Below are 20,834 nucleotides of genomic sequence, written 5' to 3' on the forward strand. Positions count from 1 at the left end.
GTTATTAAGATCATACTTCATCAAAGTCTAGAATTCAAGTGCCAAAGTCTATCATAGCTTCTTGTTTAAAACGTTTATTGTAAAGTTAAAGCCAAAGAAACTTTGTAACTCTCTTATGATCTTATGAATCTTAATTACAAGATATATTTTGTATCTACTACCATAAGTCAAAATCTTAAAAATGTTTCATCTTCATTTTTATTTCTAAAATGTAAATTAAAATTCTAGAAACTATCTGGGTAGGCTTTTTCACTATTTTATTATTCCCAAGAGTTATTCAATATGTGTGGATATAAAATATAGAGTATTCTTAATGACTCAGAATAAATTTTTAAAATTTAAGGTCTCCTTTCCCCACAATGACATTTGTTAACACATTCTCTCCTTTATAATACACAGTGTTGGATCATGAAACAGAGTAAACAAACAAGTCATTGTTTAAAATAAATAGTGTGCACTGTGTTCAAAGGACTGAATTTTTGTTTTGATTTGTTCTTATATAATTTTAGTTCTAGAATACATTACATATTATATTTTAATTTTATGTGATACAAAGATATTTATTTTAGATGCAATAGTAACAGTTTATAACATTCTTTAGATTATTATTTTAAATATTTAAGCATCATGTATGACTAATTTCTAATCTTAACCTTGGAGGAAAATATTCTATTCTATAAAAAATAAGTAAGTAAACAAAGATAATGAATAGGACATGAAAGTAAACCATTCTTTGGTATTTGGAAGTTCAGTCTTTTTTTTCCCCCCTGGCTGCACCACACGGCTTGTGGGATCTTAACTCCCCGACCAGAGATTGAACCTGGGCCCTCAGCCGTGAAAGTGTGGGGTCCTAACCACCAGACTGCCATGGAACTCCCGGAAGTTCAGTCTTTCAAAAATATTTATTTTTCTTAAATTTGCAAATTATTTTTTCTGAAGTGACTGCCATAACCTGACTTTATATTACTTTCTAGAATTTTCTTTGGGTGTTATCACAGTCACCTTTAGATATCTTGACACATACTATGTTTGGTAGAGTAGGGTTTTTTTTTTTAGTTGACGGAACAATTCCTTATAAGTTGGGAGTGTATTTATTTAGATTAAATTTATTGTCCTGTGATTATATACACACATACACGTAAGCAGAAATTCAATGTTTGAAAAATTGTGTTCTGCTTCCTGTTTCAAAGAGGGAGTTATTTATAGGACAGCATATTGAAAGGGTAGTATCTAGAGATCAGCTTGAGGGAGAGAAGTACATTCTTGCAGGTTCTCCGTGAATATTCCAGGCCAAAGGGATGTCACAAGCTGAGGTTAGAGAATGGGAGGGTCTATATCATACAACAGCCTGGAATATCGAGGTGACTGGATAAACTGTAGATAAAAGCCAGGTAGAATGCCCAGGCAGTCAAAAGAACAGAACAGGTGAAGATAAACAGCAAGTAGTGGTGTGTGCTCTTTTTGTGCCTTACTTGATGCGAAGCACTATTTGCCAGGCACGATTGATATCATCCCTATCTCTCCTTTGAATGATTCAAAGAAAAGTCCTATGAGTCACGTTTTATTTCCTTCATTGCATATAACTTTGTTTAGAATTCATTTGTTCATTCAATACATATTTATTGTATACCTAGTATATATACCAGGCATTGTTCTAGGCTCTTGGGATTCATCAATGAACAAAAAAGACAGAAGAGGATCTCTGTTCTTATAGCATTTACAATGGTATGGTAGGGAGAAAAATAGTACATAGTAAACATAATATATAACTAAATTATAGTTACGTTGGGCAGTATGTTAGAAGGTGACAAGTGTAATAGACAAAAATAGAGTCTGGTAATACAGATTGGGAGATCCGGATGGGGTTTAGGCGGAGGATACATATTAAATAGGGGGGTTATGGTTGGCCTAATTGAGTTGATTATTAAAGTAGAGTTCTTTTGTTTCTTTTATTTTCAGCTTCAGCACAAGTCAGCAAAGTGAATAAGTACTGCACTTCTTCCAACTTTCATTCCACTTTGGGGAAAAAGAATATCATCATGTCAAGCATTACGATTGACCCAGATGTCAAGCCTGGTGAATATGTCATCAAGAGCCTCTTTGCAGAATTTGCTGTTCAAGCTGAAAAGAAAATTGAAGTTGTAATGGCTGAACCCTTGGTGAGTAGAGCTGACCTATAAATCAAGTATATTCTTGACTTGCATTAACCATTATATTACAAATTTTTCAAAGAAAATAATATACTTGAAAAAATATTAAAGGAAGCCAATCTGAAAAGGGTACATACTGTGTAATTCCAACTATATGACATTCTAGAAAAGGCAAAGCTGTGGAGACAGTAAAAGATCAGTGGTTGCCAGGGACTGAGCAGGGGTAGGGGTGGGATGAATAGGCAGACACAGAGGATTTTTAGGGCAATGAATATATTCTGTATGATATTATAATGGTGGATACATGTCATTATACATTTGTCCAAACCCATAGAATATACAACACCCGTTGTGAACTGTAGTGCAATCTATAGACTTTGGATGATTAGACTGTGTCAGTGTAGGTTCATCAGTTATAACAAAGGCACCCCTCTGGTGCAGAATGTTGATAATGGCGGGGGCTATGCGTGTAAGGGCACAGGGGAATATGGGAAGTCTATCCATCTACTCAGTTTCGCTGTGAACCTAAAACTGCTCTCAAAAATAAAGTCTTAAAAAAAAATTAAGGGATAGGCCAGTAGTGAAGTGATGATCTTTTTTTTTTTTTTAATTAATTAATTTATTTATTTACTTTTGGTTGTGTTGGGTCTTCGTTTCTGTGCAAGGGCTTTCTCTAGTTGTGGCAAGCGGGGGCCACTCTTCATCGCCATGCGCGGGCCTCTCACTATCGCGGGCTCTCTTGTTGGGAGTACAGGCTCCAGACGTGCAGGCTCAGTAGTTGTGGCTCATGGGCCTAGTTGCTCCGCGGCATGTGGGATCTTCCCAGACCAGGGCTCGAACCCATGTCCCCTGCATTGGCAGGCAGATTCTCACCCACTGCGCCACCAGGGAAGCCCTAAAGTGATGATCTAAAGAGCTGTAATGACTCTAGAACCCACTTTGATAAGTTACTGCAGGTCACCAAAGAACAAAAATGGATTTCACCAATGGGAATTGTTGAGACAGATAAAACATAAGAGAAAACCTAAAACATTCTGTGAGTTAATGATGTGACAGTAGCCAAACTTATAATGAACACGTAAACAGCTTTGAACTTACAGTACACGAGGATACTTGAATAATGTGAGAAGCTCTGTGTGAGTCGAGCTTATGGTGAAGAAGAAGGAAGAAAAAGACCAAAAACAAATGTCTGGGTTGGATTCTAACAAATTGTGGTGGCTATTATGATAGATAATACAGTGGTTGGACAGTAAGAGGGAGAATAGATGAAAGGCAAAGACTGTTTAGTTATTGTATATAATTCAGGCTGGAATGAAAAGAGCCTTGGAACTAGGGCATTAACAGTGGAAGTGGTTGTGGAAAAAAGTGAGATAAACAACAGAAGCAGAATCAGTAGAACTTGACACATAATTAAATAGGAGTAGGTGTTTTGAGTGAGAGTGAAGGGTTGAAGATTTTTTGAAGTGTTAGAAAAGATGGTAGTGTATTTACTTAGGTAAAGAAAACAGAAATATTATTGGGATAGTCAAGGTGATTAAGATAATTTTTCCTTTGTGCATGTTAAGCTTGAGCTACTAGCAATCTAAACCATGTGGAACTATTTGATTGGTAGCTGGAGATTCCTTTTGGAACTCACAAGAAATATAGATTTTGGCATCATCTACATGAGGGTGATAGTTAAAGCTAAAAGAGCACATGATAATATCAAGGGAAGAGAGTATACGATAGCATTATTATTGTCAAATAATATAGAGAGGCAGAAGAACACAGTGAACACTGAGGAAGAGGGTATTGGACTTGGAAATTAAGCAGCCTGAGAACAGTTTTAGCAGGATGATATAACTTTAGGAAGCAACTCTTTGGATTTGAAGGGAATGGATATGTGATGTATCAGGATCACGCTGGTAGGTTAGAAGTACGGTGATGATAATGAAGATGGAGGTAGAGGATGTAATAGCTAAAATTTATTTATTCCTTACACAACAGGATTAGAGATAGGTCTTCACTGCCACTTTGAGACTCAGAGGGTTTGTTACTTGTCTGAAGCCCAAAGCCAATAAGCAGCAGAGTGAAGAGTTAGGCTTACTCAATCTGCTGTCCTTCCTCAGAAGGAAGGGAGGAAAGGAACAGAAAAGAGAATAATTGATGACCTAAGAAAGAAGGGAAGTTGAGGAAGTATTATATGTTCTTAATTTTCTTAGTGAAGTAGGACTTAACATTACTCATAATATGATGGTATGTGTGTGGGTACATGCATGCCTCGAGTTTCTTTCTGATCATTAAATAGAGGAAACTACTCTGAAGAAAGCATCTATGAAATAATGTATTTGAGGTTTAATAAATAATAATAGGTAAAAGATCATTAACCAAAATGTATATTTTAAAACTGTGCATCTCACTATATTCAATTTAAATCATTCCACGACTGCTTTCTGCATATCAAATTAATTTGTTTTTATACCAATGTATATATATTTTACAGCATGTATATAATTTAAAATTCTGTTTTAGAAATAAGGATTACAAGAGTCTATAGATATGAATTAGTGATTATAAGGTTTGATTAGAAATGTACTTACTCTATAAAATGTTATTTTCTTCATCCATGGTCTATGAATTACATGACAGATCGCTACACTAGCCTACTTAAATAACGTACAGTCAGAAAGGGAACCACTTTTTAAAAAATACTTTAAAAAAAGTTTATGGAGCATGGTGACTATGGTTGATAATACTATATTGTATAACTGAAATTTGCCAAGAAAGTAGAACTTAAGTGTTTTCACCAAAAAAAAAATAAAAAGAAAGAAAGAAAAAAGTGAATATGTGAGGTGATAGATGTTTTAATTAACTTGAAGGTGGGAATCCTTTCACAGTATATATATGTATATATCACATTGTATACTTTAAATATATTTCACCTTTATTTATTACTTATATCTCAATAAGCCTGAAAAAAATGTTTATTAAAATTTTTAAACTTATATAAAAGTAGAGATTATAGTATAATGAACCCTCAGCAATCAGCTGGCTTCAGCAATTTGCAACTTACATAGCACATTTTTAAAACTTTTACCTATTTTATAAAATATTTTTAAACAGCACCATGTGCTATGGTCCTAAGAGCTCTAAAATATTTTATAGTCTTAAAGGAATTTTAATTTTGAAATGTGAAAGTCTTCAGAGTAAAATAGTTAAAAGAAAATACGAGTGAAATTACCTAGTTTGAATGAGTCTATAATATGGTGATTTTACATCTTTCTCCTTCCTTTTTCTCCCAATGCCATCGTTACTGTCCTAGCTCAGGGCCAGGTTCTGTCATATTCAGCCATTGCATTAGCCTTCTAAGCAGTCAAGAAGTGGTCCATCTCCTTCCCATTTACCTTCTTCTCACCAGACTTTTCCTCATCTAAAATACAAATATTATTGCCTTTCTGCTTTAGAAATCTTGCTTCCTTTTCATTGCTATGGATTAAATTCAAGTTCTTGGTGAGTCATTTCAGCCTCTTCACAGTCTCGTTACAGTTTGTATAATGTCTCATGATTCTCCTATCCTGATGTGTGCTGTGACACTTAAAAGTATCCTCTATATATTCTGTTGTTCTGATGTATTTGTTTTTATTTTTCTCTCAATCTAAAATGCTTTTTTGTTCAAAGTGTCATTTTTATGTTGTTTATTTATTTATTTTTGACTGTGTTGGGTCTTCGTTGCTGCACGCAGGCTTTCTCTAGGTGTGGTGAGCGGGGGCTACTCTTCTTTGTGGTGTGCGGGCTACTCATTGCAGTGGCCTCTCTTGTTGCGGAGCATGGGCTGTAGGTGCGCGGGCTTCAGTAGTTGTGGCCCATGGGCTCTAGAGCGCAGGCTCAGTAGTTGTGGCTCACGGGCTTAGTTGCTCCATGGCATGTGGGATCTTCCCAGACCAGGGCTCGAACCTGTGTCCCCTGCATTGCCAGGCGGATTCTTAACCACTGCGCCACCAGGGAAGTCTTAAAATGCTTTTAATTCCTCTGTTTTTAAACCTCTACTCATTCTTCCAACTTCCCACATGTTCCCTCTGACATAGTGATCCTTCCCCAAACTAAATGAATCTTTGTTTTACCATAATAATTTGTTCATACTCCTCGATTCTGACATTGTCATATTATGGTTAATTGCTTACATGTTTATCTTTTCTGATGTGAGCTACTTGATACCAGGAACCAGGTCTCTCTTTCCAGGCAGTACCTGCAGCACTGCCCTTGGTGGTAGGTGCTTAGTAAAAGTTTGTATTTTAAATTGAATATAGCCTTAAGAACATTGCTGTGGCCTGTGCCCTTTTTCTTCTAACAAAGCTTAGTATCATTGTGTTAGCCAGAGCTTCTGATAGTTCTTTCAGAATAGTCTGATGTTGACTATATTGTATTCATTCATTTAACAGTTAATTTCAGAAACATCTGCTGTGTAATTTAAAATGAGATTATTAAGTTATGGTGAGTAGTGGTGAGGATTCCATTAGAAAATAGGTGTTTTTACCCCATCATCACACTTAAGAGAGATGAGGCATCCCTGCTTACTCCTCCTGACACACCAGGAAAACCCCCAGTGTTGTAGACTATAGCAGCCAAGGACAAACACTGGCTGAGAAAATCCCCATCATATTTTACAGATTTTATCCGCCTCACTCCTATATACCGGCATAATTTCTTCTTGTCTGAATCAGATCTCTGCCAGCTTTGTTTCATTTATGTCCAAGTCTGAGTAGATGGTGTATCGTTTACCCAGCATCAAGATTAGATAATGAAAATACATTTAATCTAACATTATCACAAGGTTTTTATTATAGCTTCAAATGCGTTTATTGTGATCTCATTTATTTTGAAATTTATTTTGTACCCTTTCCAGTAATAAACAGCCATTCAAGATGACTCTCTTGCGTTCTTGAATGAAACTTTCATGGGGTCTCTTTAAAGAAAACAGCATCCACGAATTGTTACATAAAAGGAGGCTAGCATGTGTCATGGTCAGATGGAGTGTAGGTTACATGAAAACTTAGAAGCACAAATGTGAATGGCTTTTGCTAAAAGAACTTAATCAATCACTAAAATGAGAGAACTGGCCTTTTCATTCTCATATTAGAAGCCACAATAAAAGGAGGTTAAGGAAGGCAAAAGATTCGAAGATTACCTGAGCTTGACTTTAGCCACAATTTCATTTTTATCTTGGAAGATTCAAGAAGGAAGGGCAACCACTGATTAAAATTGCAGCTTGCAAACTATGCAGTCCAATACCTTAGGTTTCTTTCTTCCTAAAAGGAGGTAGATCAATCCTGGGTAATGATCCAGGCACATCCAAGCCTATCTGTTACTGTTTTAGATTGCCAGTGACCAGAAAAGAAGAGAGGAAAAAGGGCTTTAACTAATCACCTGCTGATTTAGACTGTATGTATTTGGTTTAGGCCCAGCATTTTTACAGCTCTGCACTGTCCACTGTTTTTTTGATAATATTAAATATGTATTTTAAAGAGTTTCTGATCTCTTATTTCCTCCAAACTACATCTTTTTTTTAAAATTAGTCCAGGTAATTTAATTAGTTATTGTTAATAATGTTACAGTTAGTGACATCTGCCAGTCAAGGAGATTGATAAGACCTAGTCCCTTCCCCAGCATCACAAACTGCATTTTTCTGTTAGTTTCCCCTTCTCCTCACATGCTTATTATAACATATGTTATTTATTATGATTGAGGCACTAAACAGCTGATTGGAAGCTCTGTGTACATGGAGGGGCCTTTTTGACTGTGGTCTTTAGTGTGTAATCATCTGAACCATCAGTGTCAGATCTTTGGTTGGAAGCTAGTGAGAGTCCCCTGGAGGGGTCCTTCAGTAGCCCAAATGGGAGGGTTTAGACTTGGCTGCTAGCATTCTGGGGATGTAGAGACAGAAGATAACTGGGGGTTTTGATATTTAGCATATACCTTTTTACCTAAGCTCCCTGTCTTCAGTGTGGTACCTTGTCTTCAACTGTAGTATCCCCCAGTCGACATCTCTGTTTTGCCCTTTCATAAGAAGGGCAATTCCTGTGTGGGTAGGTAGGAGGGACAGCCAACGTGCTAAGTAGAGTGGGTGAAGGGAATGGGAGGGGGGGTCTAAATGTTTCCTAAACTATCGTTCAACCAGTCCTCTTATTTTTAACTTCACCTTCACCCACACTTTCATAGTACTGAAATTCTCCAATTCCTGAGCCTTTGGGGAGTTCCAAGGTACTGACTGGATTATCTTTCCTTCACTCTGCATGGCAAGCTTACTCACTTCCCTCTGATTGTGACTTAAACGTCATCTTCTCAGTGGTCATTTTAAAATCTTCACCTCCATTGCAACTTCCTATCCTATAAAGTCTGTCTAAGATAATATATATTTTCTTTGCTCTATCATTAGACTTTTAGCTCTACAAGGACAGGGATTGTTTAGGAGAGATTGCCATCTTTAGTTGCAAATTATTGAAATATTTCAGTATCATTGTTATGCTGCAAAAATCTTTTCAGTAAATTCTTCTGCTTTCCCTGGAAGCTACATGTTGCTGTTGGTACTCTATACATAGATACTAATTAAAGGGTCAAATTAGAGTATAAAGGATTGTGAACCTTAGATTCATTGTTGATCTATTATATTATTATGAAATAATAACATTATAAAAAGTGGAAATAGTCTTAAAGGTTATGTAATAAAAATAATGACCCTTCCTTCCATTCTGGATCAAGATAATCACTGTCCATAGTTTTTAGTATACCATTTTTCATGTCTATTATTTATCCATCTCTGTAGCACCCTCCATCTTTTTTTTTTAAAAAAACACAAATGGGAGTTTTTATATGTATATTTTTTCTGTCCCTATTTTTATTTTAACAATGTAAATCAGAGCTTGTTCTATTATCAGCCCATATATATTTGTCTCTTTCTCTCTAACGTTGAATATTATTTCAATAAAAGAAAGTACTATAAATTTTTTTTTTTTTACCAGTCTCTATGGATAAGCTGTTTGGGACTTACCCCAACTTGAGGCTACTGTGAAAAAAATACTACAGTAAACATTCTGGTACATACGTCTTTGCATTCGTCTATATGTGAATATAGAGAATAATTTGTATTCTTTTTAGTTGTTGTGGCAATGGGTTGCGTGTACTATAAACATGTTTTAAATAGTTTATCCTTTCAAAATCTCACATTGAAAGTACATCTGCTTGACAACGATCAGGCCATCCTCAACCATACTGTAATCAAATCGAGAGGTTAATACAAAGTCCTTGATTAGTAATTTATACAGTGTTTAGTGCAGTACACTTATTTCATATTTTTGTACTGATGGTAACATGAGTGTTCTTTTGCATTCAAACATCATTTCTGAGTTCTTATTATGGAAAGAATAACTCATCCTCACTTTTTGGTTTAGGGAAAGCTCTGTGAGGATGTCAGATCTTCAGAAATCTTTGAGAAAGCATGAGTTTGTTGAGAAATGAAAAGTGTGAGGTATAAGAAAACAGTGTAAGTGTTTCTGAGAAGGTTATTGCTCTCTTTTAGTCTGCTTGGCCATTGCTTTATTGTATAAACACCCTATGTGAGTAATAAACTACTTAGATCAACACTCCTCATAATATTACTGAAGACCTTTAAATTAAATATTACAGTGAAAAGAGGGATCAAGTGAGGGGGATCAAGTAAGTCAAATAAGTTGGTAAGAAACAGCTTATTATCTCTCCTACCCTACCCCCAGCCCAGGTTTTAAATACACAATTCACATTAGGATAGCTCAGTAATTTTCAAACTTTTAGGTACTTTTAAAAACAATGTTCTATTGGACTTGCTATGAGACTTACTGTTTTACTTAAATTTTAGAGCTAGTTAATTGGGCATATATATAATTGGACGGGATCCTCATCATGTTGCATGTTTGTAGTGTATAATAGTCGGTTTTAGAAGTCGACGACTTGTCTAAAAGATAATTACCAAAGTGTGCTTAGCATATAGGGGCTCAAGTGCCAAGGACATGCCAAAAACCTTTACCTATTAAGAAAGTCAAGCGCTATGGAATTCAGGTATCTTACTGACCCCAATTAAATTAGTTAGAAATGTGATTCTCTGATAGTTAGATTAGGAATTTTTAAATTTCAGTGGCAGATACATTTGTGAGTTTATTTTCATGAAGTTATAGCAATAAATGAGAGAAGGAAATTGGGGCTCTTGGATAGATAAGCTTCAGAATATACATATTGCTAAATTCCAGTTTTTTTCATAGAAAAATGGCATTTGTTTTCCTATGATATATATTTCAGATAAAAATTCAATAAAAAAAGCATAAAGTAGAAAGTTTAGAAAATCATCCTAAAAAATCTCAACAAAAGAATCAGTCATAATATATGTGAACATAATTTGAGACATCTCTTATGTTCAGTAAGTCAGGTAACTATATGTGGGGTAAGCAGCAAGGCAAGTAGGTAGAAAGGCTGACAGAAGGGGTCATGCTAGATATGCTATTCTAAGTTAAACTAATAATATTAAATTTTGTTTGTATTAGCAGATTAGAACCTTTCCTTGAAACAATCTAATTACTAATGAAAACAAAAACAAAACCATCTCACGAATCTCAACTGTTTATTATCGGTAAGATTTCTAATATTTTGCATATATACTTTTTTTTTTTTCAACTGTAGGAGAAGCCATTATCTAGATCTCTTCAGAGGGGTGAAGATCTTCAGTTTGACCAGGTATGCCAATGTGGGGGGAATATTTTTTCCTGAAAGGAAAATATTTATCCTAACAGTCTGATCCAAATACATCCAATATTAAGAAATTTATTTATTTTGTTTAGTGGTCCTGTATGTTTTTATACACTAGATTCCGTCTGGAACTGGTAGTCTGTTTTTTAACAAAACAAATAGAATGAGTTACGAACTGTGAACTTCATAGTTCATAGAATGAGCTGTGAACTTTATTGATTCCTGTTCATTAAGCATTTTAAAACTTTGCTTTTCACTGGTACCCTCTTTACTATGCCCTTTGAAAATTTCTTAAAAGATTTCCAATCATATCCCTCAATCTTTCCTTGTATACAATTTTTACATAATAATATTTGACCTTTTAACATTTATTTTTTCCTGTTGGGGGTATCAGAACCTTTATACTGAGACATCCAGCCTGGTTCTCTCCCTCTCCACCCCATTTTGAAGGCAGAGCCAGAGACAAGGACTTGGTTCTGGAAAGAGATTCCAAGGAGGAGACTTGAGAGATTGAGGCAGGGAAGAGGAAGAACTGATAGAGATCACTGCTCTGGGCACTGGGGGTTCATTCTATTCTGAGAATCATACAGAATGTCACCCATTTTTGTCTTTCTGAAGAATGGAGGGCTGGAGCATTTTTCTGCAGCCCCCATCTCCAGCAGTTGAGGGTTGCCCTAAGAGGCATTAACTACTTGTAGCTGTGCTTGTGCAAAGGCCAGATGGACTGTCTGTGTCAAAAAGCCAAAGAAGCTTAAAAAGGAAGATATACAATGGCCAACCCTCCCCCTCCAAAAAAACCCTGCAAAACCAAAAACCTTTTTATATAATACCAATATCTAAAATTTAGTGGTAATCCTCTAATGTCAGTTCTTTCCTCTTGCTAATATTGAATGTTAGATCAAGGGTTATTTTTGTCATAATTATGTTTGTTCAAGACTTATTTCATTACATGTTGATTGTCTGCAAAACCCAATAACCCAGATCAGCTTTCTGTTGCCATCTAGTATTCCTGAGCTACTCTTCTCATAATTATGTATCTAGGAAATAGAAGTTAATGTTCACATTAGTCTGCTTGATTAGATAAAGATGACTGGTTAGGATTACTTGGTGGAGGCTTACCAAAATGCTGTGTTTCTGGATCCCACTCCAGTTCTCCTGACTCCGAATCACCAAGAGCAGTGAGTGCTCTGGCACTTGTATTTTGCAACAGCTCCCTAGGTGATTCTGAAGCACACACTTAGTAAATAGCCACTGGTCTAAGAAGAAACCATAAATAACAAGGCTAGTTTTCTGTTACAGTAATAATAAGATCACCTCATATAACCCTTTTCAAATCTTAATGCCATTACAAAAGGTACTAATTGTTACTAGTTATTAATTAATTATTAATGTATTATTAATATATTATTTTAAAGGTATTTAGATTATTCACATCTTGAATCCATTTTACTAATGATGAATGAACAATCAATATGAAATCTTATTAAACAACATTTTAAGGAAAACTTCCATTTCTTTTTTTATGTAAATGATTAATAAAACTATTATCATGCCCCATACCTTGATTTTTTTCCACAATAAAAAGCTATGAGTGGGGTAAACTGCTTTAATATGTATTTACAGTAGCAGATGGTGTTTTGTTGTTCCTTCTTTAGGTATTAAAAGGGATTTCCTTTGAGTGGTATTGTTCATTGTTAATGAAATATAAATTTTCAAAAGTGGCTAAATAAAATTAGAATCTTGTTTTTACTTTAATTCCCTATATTAGAAACTATTCACCTGTCACATTATGGTAATTTATAAATAAAAGCATGATTAAAGGAAGGCAGAGATCATGAAAAAGAGAAAAATAGCATACATAATTCAACTGTTTCATTCTTTTTTATATGAAAAATATAAAATATTGGGAAAAATAAATGTTTAATTCCTAGAGGTATCAATTTATCTTCATTAACTGATATTTCCTACAGTCGTGGAACTGAACGAGACCTTGAGTATTGCTACAACCCATAGTTTTTTAGTTAAACAAAACAAAGTGAAGCATGTTTTGCTGTATGCTAATTTTAAAATACTAATTTTACGAGCAATGGGTTGAATCAGATACAGAGTATCTTATGAAGAGAGAGTGTTTTTTCTCTGGATCCTCAAGATGAAGAGTGACCTTAGGGATGACTAATGGTAGCTGGTGTACCTCTTAACCACCATTACAGGCAAGTTGGGTTCATTCATGAAATGAATCTGATAACTCACCTACAATTCAGATAGTTTAAGGGATTCCTCAAATTGAGTTGCAGGTGTCCATCCCACTTCATTTATCTTTCTGCTGTTCATTTATATATTCTAAGCTTTAAAAGCATGTATACAACACATTTCTAATATGTTTATTTGTGAGTATCACAAATTAATTGTGTAATTATAATTCTCTGTTCGGTGCCATAGCAGCACAGAATAAAGTGGAGCTTTTCCCACAGTTCTAACATGGTGTAGTCTTCTCTGTTTCTGCATCTCGTCATCCCTTCTAGTGGCAACATTTTAGAACATTTCATTCACATGAGCAGAGAGGAACTGGCCGGGGGAAGGAAGTAGGTGTGGTTGTTTCATGTTCTGTGTTACAGTTCACCCAGAGGTGTCATGTGTGTAATCAGGGATGTTACTGATGGTCAAGTTTTTACACATGTGAGTAGCATATGGAGGCAGGAAAAAGGTGGAAAGTCTCTGAGCTAAACTGAATGGATTTGGGTAAATGTTAATAGCCCGTGAAACTTAGCTCACTTTACTTTATTACTTGGCTAAACCCCTAGCCCTTATTTTATTTTATTTGTTTTTTAATATTTAAATGTAAGTGGCATTTTTTGTATTTATTTTTTTCCCTTTTATTTTAAAACACATTTATTGCTTTGGAGTTACTGCGTTTAGTGTATTTTTCTTCTAGAAATGTTGCTCATTTCTAAGTGATTGGTAGTAGCGTGAGGAGCATGGCACTTTGATGTTGTATTTTACTTCTGGTAACATCTTGTATTTTCAGTTGATAAGCTCTATGAGCTCAGTAGCAGAGCACTGTCTCCCTTCCTTACTTCGCACCTTGTTTGACTGGTACAGACGCCAGAATGGAACTGAAGATGAATCTTATGAGTATAGGCCTCGGTCTAGCACAAAATCTAAGGGGTAAGTGGCTCATTTTCTGCTGTTCAACCTGGGCTCAAAACACTTCCAATGAAGCGGGTAATAGTGTTATCAACTGACGATTGTGATTGTTTGGTTACTTTTGTTATGAAGTGGTAACAAGGGGAAAAGATAGTCCACACTTAAACTGTAAATCTAGGAAAGATATCAGTTAAAGCAGGTGCTGCCCTACAGGAGTCATCACTGGGACTAGTCATGCAAAACTGAATTTCCGTAGTTCAGTGAGGAGCTTTAACAGTCATGGAAGAAGTTAAGAAAATATTCGAAGGAAGTCCTGTTCACGTGGTTTGTGAAGGGAAACAGTTGTTGTGATACAGGAAGACTGCCAAAACCCTAAATTCTTATACCACGAGACTCTTCTTGGTGTTAAATCCTCGAACTTGTCTTCTCCTTCTTCAAATTTCCCAGGTAGATCATGGCGTTAAGTAAAACATCTATTTGTGTTCAGGTGATGGCCCATGGTTTAGAATTGTACTTCAGTAGATGCCACTTGTGATTTTTCAACTTAGATTTGTGAAAAAATGACCTGGCACTGTATTTTCGTGTTTTTCTTCCTCTTACTAATTCTTTTAGATTAGGTTTAATTTCTGACAGATGTAATAGTGAGATGTGCATATAAGTTCCTAATGTACAAAAAGAGAAAGAACATAAGAACGTGTAATACATACGTTGGGTTATTTTAAAAACTTGTAACGATTGCTGTGGGACACCATATGTACTAGGAACTCAGTAAATAACATGAAGTACTACCAAGAGCTATTTGAGAACTTATAGTTTTAATGCAATCCTAATTTGGGATTCTTGTTTCAGGGATGAACAGCAACGTGAAAGAGATTATCTTCTTGAAAGAAGAGATTTAGCAGTAGATTTCATTTTTTGTTTAGTTTTAGTTGAAGTTCTAAAGCAGGTAAGCTCTTTTGTTTCTACAAAGTCTGTATTTCTTATTTTTTGCTAATTTTGCCTTCATGTTTCAGTTAACCTTATTTAGGATGTTATATCTAAACTTCTGGCTCACAGAAACAAAATTCCTATAATTTAATTATACTTCTGTCAATTGCCTGAGGGTTCCGTGTCCCGTACCTATCACTCCCCATTTTTCTACCTTAGTTTACCATCCAAGACATGAAATCATGTTAGCGAAATGGAGCTGAATAAAAAGTATGTAAAATCTGGGCTTTTAGCAGCAACTGTAATCCACCTGTCATTCACCTACTTCAATCCCTTTTTACCTCCACTTTCACAGAAGTTATCTGTGTAGCCCTCAAGCCTGCATTTCAACATGTAATAATTGTGCAGTGATAGTTGAGGAATGGGGGTGATTTGACTTGAGTAAGACTGAATTGTCAAGTGCAAATGGTTTTCAGACAAGCGAGAAGACCTCAGGATAATGAATTGTTTATGTTTATTCACCCAGTGAATATTAGAATGCCTGCTGTTGGGTGGCATTGTTCTAGGTACTGCACTCCTGAGCTCAACATCTGAATGGCATAGATAGTAAAGATATAAATAGGTAAATAGTGTCAGATATCATGTTATATATTTTTACTATTCACAGTCAGTACAAGTATATGTATAAATACCTGTACTGACTTGAGGGACTTCCCTGGTGGTCCAGTGGGTGGGACTCCATGCTCCCAGTGCAGGGGGCCCGGGTTCGATCCCTGGTTGGGGAACTAGATCCCGTATGCATGCCTCAACTAGGAGTTCCCATTGCCACAACTAAGAGCCTGCATGCCGCAACTAAAAGATCCCGCCTACCGCAGCTAAGACCTGGTACAGCCAAAATAAATAAATAAATGCATATTAAAAAGAAACTACCTGTACTGATATGAAAATGTTTTTGTAGTTTGTAGTCTTTAAAAAGTTATATACATCATTCAAAGATGTTCCATATATTTCCAGTCATGCACACCGTAGTGTTTTGAAAAAACAGTCAGGCTACCTAAAAGAAAAAAAATCATATTTTGCACAGCACATGACATGTTCGGACAGGGAGTTTTGTTTCTGTTGTATAAAATGGAATAGAATATAAAATACAGCAGGAAACAGCAAATGTAAGATATAAAATTAATTGATTTGATAGTCTTTTTTAACATAGCTAATATAAAAATATTTGAATTATGTAATCATTTATACTTTGCCTTTGTTTTTACAATATATGTGAAAAGACACTGAAATCTGAATATCCGAAATCTGAAAATAAAAATAATTTTTTTGGCTTTGTTTTGTTTAAAAATAATTTTGAATACGTGACATAGATAAATGCGTTAATCAAAGATAAAAACAATTTAATTTGTACTTTCCATGAGGTTGTTTTTAGTAGAGGTGGAAAAGAACTTTCCTCTGAAAGTTGTGCTTTCTGAAAGCCAGATATACTTTCTGTGATCTCTTAGTTTAGCTGGGATCCTAAGATGCTAAGGCTGAAGTCAGTAGGGATATAGGAGGAGCTGCGGACCAGAGACACTGCACCATGAACGGACTTGGACTAGGGCTCATTGTGGTTGATCCCTGGCATTTCTTATGTGCTAAATGTAGGTCTTGTGAGTGGTTTGGTAATCAGCATTTGCACTTCTTTACTTAGTTAAATCATAGAGGTATTTCTTCTTCCAGCAAAAGAAATTGCAAACTCCGTGCACTGACATTCAGGCTCTATTGTGCCTTTTTTCCTTTGTTTCCCATGATTTTCTTCTACTTAGCAGTGTCTCTCTTCTCATCTAAAAGTTGCCCTTAATTGCACTGACTTCAGAACTTCAGTGCACAGGCAACCCCTTGGAGGTTTTTCTTCTTCCTCTTCCCCTTCCTTCTCTCTTGTCCTTTCCCCCGCCCCATTGTCCTTGTCTTCATCGTCCTTTTCCTCCTCTTCCTTTAAGAAAATAATAGTCCCGGGACTTCCCTGGCACTCCAGTGGTTAAGACTTCTTCCAATGCAGGGGGTGTGGGTTTGATCCCTGGTAGGGGAGCTAAGATCCCACATGCCTTGGGGCCAAAAAACCAAGACATAAAACAGAAGCAATATTGTAACAAATTCAACAATGACTTAAAAAAAAAATCCCATGTAGGTTTTCTCTTTCTTAGTAAAAGGAAAGTCTTTTTAGCTTCTTCAAAACTAATTAAACTATAGAAAATGAAGTAAAAATCAGTAGAACTTTCTGAAATATCATGACAAACGAACCCAGTTTTTTCCCGTATCAAAACGGTGTAGGGTTTAATAGCTCCGGCGAGTAATCAGTGTAGCATATATTGAATTTAATAGGACTTTTACTTTTGTCCCACATGATATACATGTATTAAAATGTGATTCAGTTTTATTTTGATGAGATGGACAGCCCCAGGAGTATTGAAATATCGATACATGGTTGGATCAGTCTTAAAGAGGAATATATATTACTTGTGGGTTAGTTCTTGACCTCATATATTATAAATTGTTTGTTTCTTAAATAATTTGTCATGTCTTTATCAGACATTATCATGTGTCATCATCACATATTTAGATCTCTTCAAAATGCACGAAGAACTCTGTATCCCTTGTACCAGCTGGTCACTACAGTAAACTTTGGGAGATAACCACGGCAAGTGTGTTTTTTATTGTTTTTTTTTAATATGTGCCGTGCTAGTTTTTTGGTTTTTTTTAAACTTTTGGGTTTATTTATTTATTTATTTATTTATTTATGGCTGTGTTGGGTCTTCGTTTCTGTGCGAGGGCTTTCTCTAGTTGCAGCAAGTGGGGGCCACTGTTCATCGCGGTGCGCGGGTCTCTCACTGTCATGGCCTCTCTTGTTGTGGAGCACAGGCTCCAGACGTGCAGGCTCAGTAAATTGTGGCTCACGGGCCTAGTTGCCCTGCGACATGTGGGATCTTCCCAGACCAGGGCTCGAACCCGTGTCCCCTGCATTGGCAGGCAGATTCTCAACCACTGCGATTTTAGCCATACATTTATTCATTGAAACAAACAAGATTGGGAAACCAAGCTTATGAGCCACTTCAGGCTCTTGGCTTAGTTTTATGGGTGCTTATTGTGAAGTATCAGAAGGAGGAGTAGATCCTTAGTATTTTCAGGTTTGACATTAGCATTTTATTTTATTTATTTATTTTATTTTTATTTTTATTTTTTTTAATTTTTGAATTTTATTTTATTTATTTTTTTATATAGCAGGTTCTTATTAGTCATCCATTTTATACACATCAGTGTATACATGTCAATCCCAATCTTCCAGTTCATCACACGACATAAGCATTTTAGATGCTGGTGAGCAGCCCTGAAGGTTATGGGGTTATTTGTGATTTTGCTGAGTCATGAGTTTATTCACTGTCCTTTGCACTGAGGGCTGACCATTTACATAATGAGCGCACCTTGCTGACTCCCCGTTGTCCATGTCTTAACCTGGTTTTGTGGTTTTCTACTTTCATGATGTGCTAAAAGCATTAGATCTGGGGAAGTGGTGGTGGGAATAGCTTTGGAATAAAACTTGGCTATTCTTTAGAGTCTGCTAGATACATCCTTCTCGAATGTTCAAATAGAATTAGGTCTGCTTCCAAAATCACGCAAATGGCAAGATCTAAAAAATTCTTGATGCTATAGATGGGAATACTACTCCATGAAAGTAGAACGTTTTCTCTATAAACTGAACTGGGATTCTTTCCCGCCCCAGCCCCCCGTTTTTTGGAGATTCAGCTTGGGAATTTTTTTTATTATTGTAAATAAGGGGAGAAGTAGGAATTTCAAGAACATCTGAGCATCCTGATAGTGTTCATTCTTAAAATAAAATTTTTAGAGCTTGTGCTTTTTTTCTTCCAAAAATTAAAGATGAGATAATATTTCTTCTCTCACTTCTGTTTCTGTCTCTTTTCTAGCTATAATATGATAAAACTGAAAGTTTTCTTTCCTCATTTGTTCCATTTATTAAATGCATTTTCATATATCAGAAACTGGGCACACAGTATTTTCTAGAGAAGTATGCACTGGCTTCTAAACTTCAGTCCCCTCATCTGTAAAACGGGACAAATACTACTGTGTAAGGCCACTATAAGTGTTATAAATAATGTATATAAAATGCCTAAGTAATACCCGGCACACAGACACGTGAAAATTGTTGGTGGTGGCATTATTAATAATTAATATTATTAAGGTAGTAATAAAGAGCACACAACATAGCTAAGTAGTGTCCCTAGCTGTCATTGTTAGACTTCTGGCATAACTGGAGCAAATAAAGACTACTTAGGAGAAAGTATAGGTGTAAGTTAACTTGTGTTTCATATCTCTGGCCTAGAGCACACCAAACATCCCTGTAAAGAAGTCAGTATGGTAAAACCACAACACAGCACAGTAAATGGGGCCCAAAAAATTAAGTCACGTAAAATGCAGTGTCTGGGGCCAGCCTGTGTGATTAGCGCTGTGAATTCTGGAGTAAGTTCTGGAAGTCGGGCTGCTGGATCCAGATACAGCATATTCCCGACTAAAGTTTGGTATCACCTAGTGGTAGATATCTACTTTGTTTTAACCATCAATGGGATAATCATAGGGCTTACTGGGACTTACGGGACAACAGCAGTGACTTCAGTAACCTTTTTCTTACCTTGGGGCCTAGTTTGTTTGGCCCAATCCAGGGAAGATGAAGCTAGGAAAATACATCTGCCTCCCCACTTCCTAATGGGCTCTGGGTTCCCTACCAGGCCTTGTCCTCAATATCTCCATCCTATATTCTAGTTCCATCATCTGCCCTACATTCCTAGGAAGTAAGAATTTTGTCCTAGTCCCTTTTAGAGAAGGGTGGAAAAGGTGAGAGACCAAGAATCTCCAATTGTAATGTACCCAGTTTTGCATTCTCTCAGGGCTGGTAATTATGGGGTTCTAATCTATTACCTACATTTTTTACCGGTAAAGAAGTAGAAACTTCCTCCAGGTTACATAACTAGTGAAAAGAGAAGCTTGGCTTTTCTTCATTAGAATGATAAAAAGTGTAGAAAGACCTTTTGGTCTAATGAAGAAAATGTTTTTATATGTTATATAATGATTTGATTATACTTCATCTATAACAGTTTTTTTGGAACTTGAAAAGATGTCTGTAAATTGAATAGGGAAGAACAATAGCCAAGCTATCTCTGAAGAAAAATAAGGGAGGACTTGTGGTGCCAGACATGAGAACTTATTAGTAAGCCCTAATCATTAAGACAACATGAGTTTAGTATAGACGTGTATAAATTGATAGAATAGAGAGCTCACAAACAGACCCACACATATAAAGAACTAGAATCTATATCAATGACGTCTTGGATAATCTTTGACCCATCAGTTCTTCCTTTTGGACGCTTTCCCATGGAACTATACAAGTAAATAATGTTAAATGCACAAGATGTTTACTGTATAACATTATATATATTGAATATTGAAAATCTGGAATGAAATGTTCATTAATAGGGAGCTCATTAAATAAATTATAATATATATATACTGAGTATTACATGGCTGCTAAATAGTGTAAGGAGGAGCTAAGTACTGATGGGGAAAGATGCATCATTCCATCAAGTAAAAAATAAGCTGTGTGGATGAGTGTGTGTAGGAAAAAGACATATACCAGCAGTGATTATACATGGGGGAAGGGGCAGGGATTTGACTTTCTGGTTTAAATGTTTTGATGTGTTGTCCATATTAGGAACTGGCATGTAATTTTTAAAGAACTAAACAAAACAAACATTTAAATAACAGATTTCTAATAAAACCATAAATAATTTTAAATTGTTGGGAAAGTTGGAGTCC

At 35.8% G+C, this 20,834-nt stretch overlaps 1 protein-coding gene across 5 annotated transcripts in view; it reads left to right on the forward strand.

Annotated features, from left to right (window-relative positions):
• The window catches only part of FRYL (FRY like transcription coactivator), a 242,319-nt gene that overhangs the window by 106,410 nt on the left and 115,075 nt on the right, over nt 1-20,834 (forward strand). For all 5 annotated transcript variants that reach the window (XM_036852364.1, XM_036852360.1, XM_036852361.1 and 2 more), the window contains 4 exons: nt 1,960-2,159; nt 10,833-10,886; nt 13,924-14,063; nt 14,892-14,988. In XM_036852364.1, coding sequence (XP_036708259.1) covers nt 2,040-2,159; nt 10,833-10,886; nt 13,924-14,063; nt 14,892-14,988 — 411 coding nt within the window. In that variant the 5' untranslated portion in view covers nt 1,960-2,039. The remainder of the gene's footprint in view (nt 1-1,959; nt 2,160-10,832; nt 10,887-13,923; nt 14,064-14,891; nt 14,989-20,834) is intronic.

Source organism: Balaenoptera musculus, chromosome 5 (genome assembly GCF_009873245.2).
Source record: "Balaenoptera musculus isolate JJ_BM4_2016_0621 chromosome 5, mBalMus1.pri.v3, whole genome shotgun sequence".
NCBI classification, from domain to species: Eukaryota; Metazoa; Chordata; class Mammalia; order Artiodactyla; family Balaenopteridae; genus Balaenoptera; species Balaenoptera musculus.